Raw genomic sequence first — 9,719 nt, 5'->3', positions numbered from 1 at the left:
TTTTTTTTTTTTTTTTTTTTTTTGCATGTTACCGTATATATATATTTTTTTTATAGTGCTCCACCTGTCAAAATTTAGAAAATCTTCTTAAAAAGCAAAAATATGCAAATTTATTTTTTATTATATATATGTCTTAAATGAAATTGAAATTGGGTAATAAAAAAAATAATTTTTTCATTCTTATAAATATTAATATATAGATAGATCGAAGATCCGTACCACCCTTTAAACAGATAAAACATAACTTAACGACCATATTAAATTACGCTCAAGTTAATAACGCACGAGTTTATGATAATTAGTTATTTTTAGGTATATAAAACTAGAGCCAGTTCAAACGGCTCCAATCCCACACAAGCTCATAATTGTCAACTTCCATCTTCAGCTGCATGTTGTAGTTTGTGGTGGCTGCTTCTCCATGCCCATCTCCAGATGAAAAAGACTCCGGCGAGCTTGCTCTCTCCACCGTTAATGGCGGATTCGGTAACTTCTGGTCGTCGGCGAACTGATCGCCAGCGTTATGCTGAGTTTCTAGACATTGCTTGGGCGGAATTGGAGCCTCCAATGGCGGCGGTTGCGGGCGTCTATCAAATGCTCTCAATGACTTTGATTTCTTGTAAATTCGACATAAGCTCAACTGCATGCATGCAAAAAGTTAGTATCGTAATCTCGAGAGCGTTGGTATAAAGATAGAAATGTTTAATGGAACCGGGACGGGATTTAGACCTTAGGGTAACCGATGAGCTTATATTCGTTCATTTTCCATTGAGTTTTGGTTCCTTTGGGAGCTCTTCCATTGTAGAAAACCATAGACCTTTTAACACCAATGCTTCTATGGGTGTTTGAAGAGTACACATAAGTTGGAGACCCAGTGGCCTTCCAATACCCATTGGCTGTCACTCTCTTTGGTCTTCCTCCTCTTGCTTCACTTTCTTGCCTTGGTATGAAGAAAAACCATTGCTCTTCATCTCTCTTGCACACCTCCCCAGCAAACTCTACAGACAATATATCCAACTCGAGTCTCGTGAATCAACTTAATATTTCGACCTCGATTTAAAAAGATTAAGATTTTCTGATCGTTTTGAAGATGGGTTTTTTTAAAAAAACCGAACTTATCGTAATCCTTACACGACTAGCTTAAGCTTTCGAATTTGGTAACGACCGATCTAACAAAACCCAATATTGAGTATTTGTCATTGTTGGATGATGAGTCCCCACATCGACTAATTTAGGATGTGATCATGGGTTTATAAGTGAAGAATACTAACTCCATTGGTATGAGGCCTTTTGGGGAAGCCCAAAGCAAAGCCATGAGAGCTTATGCTCAAAGTGGACAATATCATATCATTGTGGGGAGTCGTGTTCGTCTAACAGTCATAACCCTAAGGACTGAATTACTATTTTAGATCTAAATTCATAAATATTTGGTTGAAAATGGGTTTTTTTTTTTAAAAAAAAAATCGAACTTGTTATAACCCTTATACGACTAGCTTAAGCTTAAGAATCTAGTAACGACCGATCTAACAAAACCCAATATTGAATATTTGTCATAACCCTAACAATTGACTTATTATTTTAGATCTAAATTCATAAATATTTTGCAATCATTTTGAAAATGAGATTTTTAAAAAAAAAATCGAGGGGACGAAATAGGAACAAGAGAGATACATTGAAGAAGATAAGTATTGAATCTATAAGCTTTTGAATCGGGTAATGATCGATCTAACAAAGCTAAGTATTTGTCATAACCCTAACGACTAATTTACTATTTTAGATCTAAATTCATGAACTTAATATTTCGTGATCGAATTGGAAGATGGGTCTTTTTAAAAAACCAAACTTGTCGTACACCTGACACAACTCGATCTAACATAAGCCCTATACAAAAAATAATCATGGACGGGTTAGAAACCGATCAATACAACAATCAATATACATCAGATAACTTTGTCATTGTGCTACATGAAATCTTGATAATTTAAGCTAACCGTATCAACCAAGCATAAAAATGTGTGAATTGATGATGAAAAAGAGAAAAAAGAAGAGAGAAAAAGTGAAGAACACAGAAAGGTAATTAAGAGAGTAGAGAGAGAAAGAAGTTACGTGGAAGATCCCAAGGATTGAAGAGATAAATATTCAAAAGAGGTATGGTTTGATCAACGGCTCGAATCAAATCCTGGGTTCCACCTTGAAGCTTGTGGAACAAATAAAAGGAAACAAGCTCTTCTTCAGTAGGGTAAAACCTAAACCCAGGAGGCAAAGAATCTGCCATTGTTGTTGATGTGAAGAACTGACCAACAAGGAGTTGATTCTTCAGGAATAAGCTAAGCAATAATGAAATGTGAATATGGAGAAGTTGAGGGGTTTCTAAGAAATGGGGGAGGTGTACGGATAGGGAGGAAGAGAAATAATAAATGCTTCAAGTCCGGGATGATTGCAAATTACGTGCAAAGACAAGAGAAAAAAAATGGGTCAACGAGCAAATAAATTTAACAAGTCAACTTAGAGATGGAAAGTGTTTGCTATTACAACGTACTAAATGGTTTTTATAAATATGTGGAGTATGGTTGGAGAGAGCAATAATAAATATTGCTCAATTGGTCCCACTTAGCTCGGGGATATGGCTCAATTAGAAGAGCAATGCTTTTACAATTGGGTCATTGGAATTACCATATACAAGTCTAATTATCTAATCATAGCATTTTATAAGAGAACCAATAAAAAATAGGACCAAAACATGTCACTAAAAAATACTATTAACACAAAGATGGAACGTAAAAAAAAAAAAGGAATAAATCAAACTATTTAATGAGATGATCAAACTATTAAATTAATTTTTGTTATGAATATTCAAATTATGTATACATTTATTTTTTATATTGCTTCGTATGGAATTTAAATTTACATTTATGTCAATATTTTACTCTGGTAATCATTCTCCGAATATTGGAATTTAAATGACAAATAATTCTTGAAAAAAAAATCTATTTTTGGATAAATTTTTAAAAATATATATGCCAATATTCGATATATTAGTTTCTAATTTGATTAAAAATAAATATACGAATAAATAATCCATAGTATAAAAAATTATTATTATTATTAAGGGCAGATTGCTCGGCATTAAACCGAATATTAAATTGATTGATATATGAACATCTAACGGCTTGCGCAACGTAGCAAAAAGTAAAACAACTCCGTTAAATATTTAAAAAAATACATATTTGAATAAATACTAATTAATTATTTTACATATTCGAATATTCGATAAATAAATTTCTAATTAATTATTGTCGATATTGAACGAAATTCAAACAACAGGGATTACAATTGAACTATATTTATAAAAAAAATCCATGTAATCGTATAAAACACGTTAATCCATAAAATTACAAATGAACTAAACAGAACTGATAATTCACATAAAATGGGAATTGCAGGGCTGATTTTCATAATCTGAAGCCTTCATGGTAAGTAAATTGGATTGGTCACATAGAGTGCTATTTGGAGCCCAACACAAAGCCAGACTTCTACAAAAGCACCATTCAAATCTCCGTTCTTTTCTTCAATCATCAGGCCGAAGAACATACTATTTAAACTCCATCATAAATATTATAAAACAACTGATTATAATTACGGCCTCAGAGGTAGTGACAATCTGCAGAATCATCATCTTTTAATCTGATAATACGTGCATTCAAATGCATCATTGGCCAAAATTTAAAACAAATTATTAACTAATTGAAGTGCATCAGAGAGATTCCCAACGACAAATCATCATCCTCCTACAGGAGTGCTGATGTCCCTGTCTATCTTATCGTCACTTGCACATTACTAGTAAATAATTATTTTGATTAATTGAAATAAAGAAAGCAAAACAAAATAATCATAAAACAACTGAAGAAGGGGGACTTTGATGCCTCAGATGAAGTTCTTTTCATAGAAAATAATCTCAAAGTATATTTAACACCATCATTGGCATCTCAAATTCAAATAGTTTCAGATGAAAATGAAACAACTAAATGAAAAATCAGTAGTAAATAAAAGTTACATCAGATACTAGTGAACGTAATCAATCATAACAGGGGAGAATTTCTCAAAACCCATTGAAAGACCTTCAATAACATCCTAACAGATATTGTATAAGTTTGAAAGTCGATTGCAGTTCAACTGCTACTACTCAAATACTAAAAATCTACATAGAGAAATTACACAATTAACAAAGAACTAATTTTAAAAATTAGGTTGAATTATTATGCGACAAAAAATTGGATGTTGTATTTCCGGCAAGTCAGACAAATAATAAATGCCTCAAAAATTTAAGTTCAGGAAGGACTAATCCTTTCACACATCTAATTGAATCATCATCCTTGCCATGAATTGATAACAATTTCGTTGAAAACTTCTGAAGAGCCGAAAGTGAAAACAAGAACAAACATGGAGCTAATAGAACCATAAAGGAATACGAAATGTAACCCACCTTAGAGCGAGACACAGACAACATCCATACAGATCTGCAACACAAATTACCTGAAACTGAACTAACGAATCAGCAGAAAAGCTAATTCATTAGGGTTTCAGGTAACAAGTAGTAGGAGATCCAAAGGCGGAAAACAAATGCCTCAAGAACAAGTTCAGGTGGGAAATGGCGAGAAATCCAGAAGGAAAACCCTAAAGAAATTCTCGGAAAAGAGTATTCGTTGTAGCGCGGCTATGACTCAAAACGCTTCCATTTCACACTGAGGAAGGCGATCTTAAGGGCCGCGCAATGAAATTCGCCATTAAAACGCCGCAAAAAGAACCGCACATAAAAAAAAATACCGTAACGAAGAAAAAGCCCTAAAGAATGACGTAGACAGGGTGGCTAAGAGCGAAGGAGAAACCCTAAATTGTGTATTGCAGAAGAACGGGGAGTGGTATTTATAGGCTTCATCCGGTGAAAGAGTCGCGCCACTCTTTTTTGGGCCTCCGATTATGGACAATGTTAATGGGCCTTTCTATAAAATGGGCTGCTGCGCCCCTCTTTTTGGGCCGCCAATTATGGACAACGTTAATGAGCCTTGCTATAAAATTGAGCCCATTTTTTAGATTTAAAAATTGAATTCTTACTCACATGTGTTATATTGAATATATATATATATATATATATATATATATATATAAATAGAATTAAAAAGAACGATAAAAACTACTTTTCCTATAATATTTCAAAATTAAATTTAAGAGACGGATTTATATATGAAATTCATTTTAATCTGTAAAAACACTTCATTTATGTTGTAGAAGCTTCAATTAATGCCATTAGAAAGCTTCGAAAGCAGATGCAATTCCGTAAGGCACGTTGATCCGTTTCGGCAACCGGAGTTTTAAATGTGGAGTGGATTATTATTGTTCTTCCGGATTAAAGATCTCCCGCGTCTTCCATGATCGTTACTGCAATTACGAGCGAGTAATTTAACGTGATCATTCATCTTTCCTTTTGGATTTTGGAATTCGTGTTGTTTGGTGGGCTATAGAAGCATGGAGCAGGAGAGAAGCATGCCAGTTTCATTGCTTAGCCCTAGATCTCCGTCTTCGCAGCCTTATCTGTCAGTTTCGGTGACTGATCCTGTGAAATTGGGCAATGGGGTACAAGCTTATATCTCATACCGAGTTATTACAAAGGTATTTGTGCATTTATTATGTTTTTCAATGGTCTTCGAACCTTTTGTTTGATTTTTCGTTCATTTATCATTTCATACGTGATGACATTTTTGAACTGCCATCAGCCTGCTGGCAGTTTTTATGTTCAATTGACTGCCAACTAGGTAACATTATGTGAATTTTGTTTGCGATGTGAAGTGAAGAATGCTGATTGTGTACCTAACTAAGAAACTGGAAGAGATCGATTCATTTGCATTCAGCTGTAGTTTTACTCGGTATTTGGAAGGCAATAATGTGAAATAAAAAAAAAGGAATGCAGATTGGATATCAAATGTTACCATCGAATATAATGTGCAATTTCCGGCTTCAAAGCCGATGGATGATGTGAGAGATGATTGAGGCTGACTATTTAAAGAAAATGAACAGGGATGTTCTTTTGTGGGAAATTGCATAGGCCGGATAGGAAGTTCTAAGGAGGAGTTGACGTAAATAAGAAAAAGCTCTCTACATGGTGGAAAATAGATGAATGAATGGTTGTATGGGACGAGGTGCAATGGCTGAAGGTTTTCTGAGTTTTTAAAGAGTTCTAAATTTAGGCAGCGTTGGCTGAAGGTTCTACTAAAACTACGAAAACTCTTGGAGGGAGCTCTTGTAATTTCCTCATTATTTTGCGAGAATGGTAATCAATGAGTTTGCTGAGCTTTTTTATTTATTCTATGCTTATTTTCCTATTATAATCCATGAAAACAGAGCACATTTGCTGTCATAATGCTTCAAGGAGCATGAAATTGTCTTGCTGAATAATGAAGAAGAAGGATTGGCCAAAAATTGAAAAGTGAAAATCATATCTTAAAGAGACAAATTTTGTTTCTCAACATGAAATCCTTACTTCAAAAGATGATTTTTGATTGGCACCTCTAAAACAACTGATATTTTGGAATACGTTTCCTGAGTATTACATATTTAAAAGACAATATATTAAAAAAATCATCAAGGACTTCGGGTTCAGGGGGGAAAATATCAGCTGTGTATACTAGGTAACTTTCAATGGGTAACAAAATACATAGTCGACGTAACGTCATTTTCACATGAGAATCCTTTCTGTTTGTGCTCTTTTCCAGAGATGATTTTATCAAGTATATATTTGCCTTTTATTTTATGTTTAGTATGTATAATGATTGACCAGCATATCATTTGTTATAATTTGTACTGGCAGACTAATTTTCCTGAATATCAAGGTCCAGAGAAGATTGTCATTCGGCGATACAGTGATTTTGTTTGGTTACATGATCGGCTTTTTGAGAAGTATAAAGGCATTTTTATTCCTTCTATTCCAGAGAAAAATGCTGTAGGTAAGAAGATTATGAATTTCCTTTGCCGTTATATGTTTCATTATTTTGAGGTTGGATTATGTCACTAAATAATAGTACTTATGTTTCCCTTTCCATTGCTAATACCAAGGGTTCTAATATTCTTTCAAACTATCGAGTTTTCATCAGTATTAAGGTGTACTAAATAATAGTACTTATGTTGTTCGGTGTTTTATCTAATTAAAACTGAACCTGCGAATAATTATAATGTTTAACAGTATTAAGGTGTTGAGATATACAAATATATGTTCCAGAATATGTTTGAGCAACGTGTTCAACTATCAACTACCATTCTGTTGAGTGGGTGTACATATGATTACTTCTTTTTGCTGAATTAGTGTTTGTTGGTATGATATATAATCCATGAATTTGATATTGAAGGTTGATTTTTTCTATATATACTTGTACACAGAGAAATATAAGATCTAGAATTGCCATTGATAGTTTAATACTTTGTTTATATCGTGAGGTCATCCAAAGTAATGAAAAAGATGCGCCAGATTTGATGCTGTTATACATTTAATATTTATGTTTAGAATAAGTCATAAGTTCAGTTTTTGTGCTGCAGAGAAATTTCGTTTTAGTGCTGAATTTATTGAAATGAGGCGTCAAGCTTTGGATATATTTGTAAATCAGATAGCTTCACATCACGAGCTTCAAAAGAGTGAGGATTTGAGAACCTTCTTGCAGGTGGAAGAAGAGGTGATGTTCAAGGACTTTTTATGCCGTACAGTACATCCTCTTTTTCTTTTCTCTGCCCACCATACTATGTTGTACTGTCCATCCTCTTATGTAAGAAGATCCATCAAGTTGATACATGTGTTATCTTATGAGCAGACCATGGAGAGGTTGAGGTCTCATGATTCCGGAATTTTCAAGAAAAAGCCAGCTGATTTAATGCAAATGTTCAAGGTAAGAAAGTGTTGGGGTGGAGGAATGATACACAATTCCTAATTTGATTGTTAGTGCGTGTGTAATTTAACGAAAAATAAATTTTATTTCATTTCTGAAGGCAAGTACTGCCAGACTCCAGAGATACGAACAATTTTATATCTATCAAAAAGGTTAATATAGCAGCGATGTGAACAATTTTAAATGTCCTGTCGATGCAGGAAGAAAATTGGAGATTGCTTAAAAGCTCCCTCATAGAGGAGACGCAAAATGGAAAAATTTTCAATTTCTGCCTGTCTTTAGAAAAATGGAGATTGTTCAAAAAAATTTGAACATCTGCCTTTGTCTTTTTCTCTTATTTTGAAAATTTCTGCCTCTGTTTCTTTTTCTCTTATTTTTTTCATCTAAACATCTCTCTCTCTCTCTCTTGTTCTTTTTGTTTAGGCGGATCAATGTTTTATGTTCGATGGGTCACTTTTTTGAAAAAGAATTCTTGGACACTTTTTTACTTTCTGAGTTAGGTTATTAGTGCTACTAGATGCAAGTTCTGGTTTCACTCAGATGATAAGATGATAAGTGAAAGATTCAATATAAACAGTATTCCTGTGCTCTTTCTGTAGAAGATGTTGTTGCTGGCTTTTTTCAGACCTCCAAGCCTATGTGGTTTGATCCTGCTGGTTTTGTGGAATATGTATTCTAGGCTGCCTCTGGTCATCTCTTTAATAACAAAAATGACGTTGTTTGCATGTTCTAGTTTCTCCTTGAGAGCAGTCATGATAGTGTTCTTTTTAAATTTTGTCAAGAGGAGTCTTCGCAATACATTGTCTGTCGTGAATACTGAATTAAACATTCAATTGGTATGATGTCTACTCTGCTAGTATTTTGTATTTTGTTAAGAGACAATTTTTTCAACTCCTTTGACTAGGTGGGAGGGTTTATTTTCCTCTCGTTTTTGCGATCCTCCTTTGACTCAATAACACTGTTCCCCCCCTCTGGTGGACGTACAGTCTAAAGTAAGTGACATTGTTCTTGGAAAAGAAAAACCAGTGGAAGAGTCAAATCCTGAATATGAAAAGCTAAAACACTACATCTTTGAGCTTGAAAACCACTTGACTGAAGCCCAGAAGCATGCATTTCGACTTGTGAAAAGGCATAGAGGTATACAAAAATCTTCAAGATCGTTTAGTTGTAGCTAAAATTTGTAATTTATGTTTTTGCTACCACTTTATTTCATTAGAAAGCAAATGAATAATGTCTGATTATTTCTGCTTGTGCGCTAGAGCTGGGACAAGCATTAGCAGATTTTGGAAAGGCTGCCAAGCTTCTTGGTGCTTGTGAAGAAAAAGCTGTTGGCAAGGGGTTCTCAGAACTGGGAGCCAAATCAGAGATGTTGTCAATTAAGTTGCAAAAAGAGGTATATTTAGGGTGTTTTTCCATAACTTCTTAACTGATTTATTTAAAAACATCTTTTTGAGAATTACTTGCAAGCTGTTTTCCCAAAAAACTGATTTTGAAGTGATTGACCCAGTATAAATTCACTTTATCGAAATTTGGATATTGGCAGAGAGGATTTTGTTGTGTTAATAGTACTTGTGTATTGATGTGAATCTATAGGCTCACGAACTTCTGTTGAATTTCGAGGAACCCTTGAAAGATTACGTTCGTGCGGTTCAATCTATTAAGGTAAATCCCCCCCCCCCCCCCCCCCCCCCCCCCCCCCCCCCCCCCCCCCCCCCCCCCCCCCCCCCCCCCCCCCCCCCCCCCCCCCCCCCCCCCCCCCCCCCCCCCCCCCCCCCCCCCCCCCCCCCCCCCCCC

The 9,719-nt window shown here is 34.9% G+C and overlaps 2 protein-coding genes and 4 non-coding genes across 7 annotated transcripts in view; 1 reads left to right on the top strand and 5 right to left on the bottom strand.

Moving 5' to 3' along the window:
• Positions 1 to 274: 274 nt before the first annotated feature.
• On the bottom strand, positions 275 to 2,297 carry LOC111433350 (NAC domain-containing protein 90-like). The gene is made up of 3 exons (XM_023070400.1): positions 2,104 to 2,297; positions 727 to 995; positions 275 to 637 (listed from the first exon to the last, which is right to left on the bottom strand). Exons 1-3 carry the CDS (start codon positions 2,270 to 2,272, stop codon positions 323 to 325), a joined length of 753 nt encoding a protein of 250 aa, XP_022926168.1. The 5' UTR covers positions 2,273 to 2,297; the 3' UTR covers positions 275 to 322.
• A 1,340-nt stretch (positions 2,298 to 3,637) lies between these two features.
• Positions 3,638 to 3,715, bottom strand: LOC111433356. Its single transcript, XR_002708778.1, has one exon. It is a non-coding gene; the product is annotated as a small nucleolar RNA snoR122 (small nucleolar RNA).
• A 30-nt stretch (positions 3,716 to 3,745) lies between these two features.
• Positions 3,746 to 3,831, bottom strand: LOC111433355. Its single transcript, XR_002708777.1, has one exon. It is a non-coding gene; the product is annotated as a small nucleolar RNA R44/J54/Z268 family (small nucleolar RNA).
• Positions 3,832 to 3,913: 82 nt separating this feature from the next.
• LOC111433354 lies at positions 3,914 to 3,985 on the bottom strand. The gene has a single exon (XR_002708776.1). It is a non-coding gene; the product is annotated as a small nucleolar RNA Z267 (small nucleolar RNA).
• Positions 3,986 to 4,281: 296 nt separating this feature from the next.
• LOC111433353 lies at positions 4,282 to 4,379 on the bottom strand. Its single transcript, XR_002708775.1, has one exon. It is a non-coding gene; the product is annotated as a small nucleolar RNA Z266 (small nucleolar RNA).
• Positions 4,380 to 5,240: 861 nt separating this feature from the next.
• Positions 5,241 to 9,719, top strand: part of LOC111433347 (sorting nexin 1-like) — a 6,403-nt gene continuing 1,924 nt past the window's right edge. For both annotated transcript variants that reach the window (XR_002708773.1, XM_023070395.1), the window contains exons 1-7: positions 5,241 to 5,664; positions 6,860 to 6,995; positions 7,582 to 7,715; positions 7,851 to 7,925; positions 8,912 to 9,062; positions 9,185 to 9,318; positions 9,519 to 9,587. Coding sequence is in view for 1 of the 2 variants with exons in the window: in XM_023070395.1 (XP_022926163.1) it covers positions 5,521 to 5,664; positions 6,860 to 6,995; positions 7,582 to 7,715; positions 7,851 to 7,925; positions 8,912 to 9,062; positions 9,185 to 9,318; positions 9,519 to 9,587 (843 nt within the window). In the remaining variant the exon portion in view is untranslated. The remainder of the gene's footprint in view (positions 5,665 to 6,859; positions 6,996 to 7,581; positions 7,716 to 7,850; positions 7,926 to 8,911; positions 9,063 to 9,184; positions 9,319 to 9,518; positions 9,588 to 9,719) is intronic.

The sequence above is a fragment of the Cucurbita moschata genome, unplaced genomic scaffold, assembly GCF_002738365.1.
Source record: "Cucurbita moschata cultivar Rifu unplaced genomic scaffold, Cmos_1.0 Cmo_Scf00041, whole genome shotgun sequence".
Lineage (NCBI taxonomy): Eukaryota > Viridiplantae > Streptophyta > Magnoliopsida > Cucurbitales > Cucurbitaceae > Cucurbita > Cucurbita moschata.
Note: the sequence above shows the minus strand (reverse complement) of the source record. Positions and strands in the feature narration are given on the sequence as shown.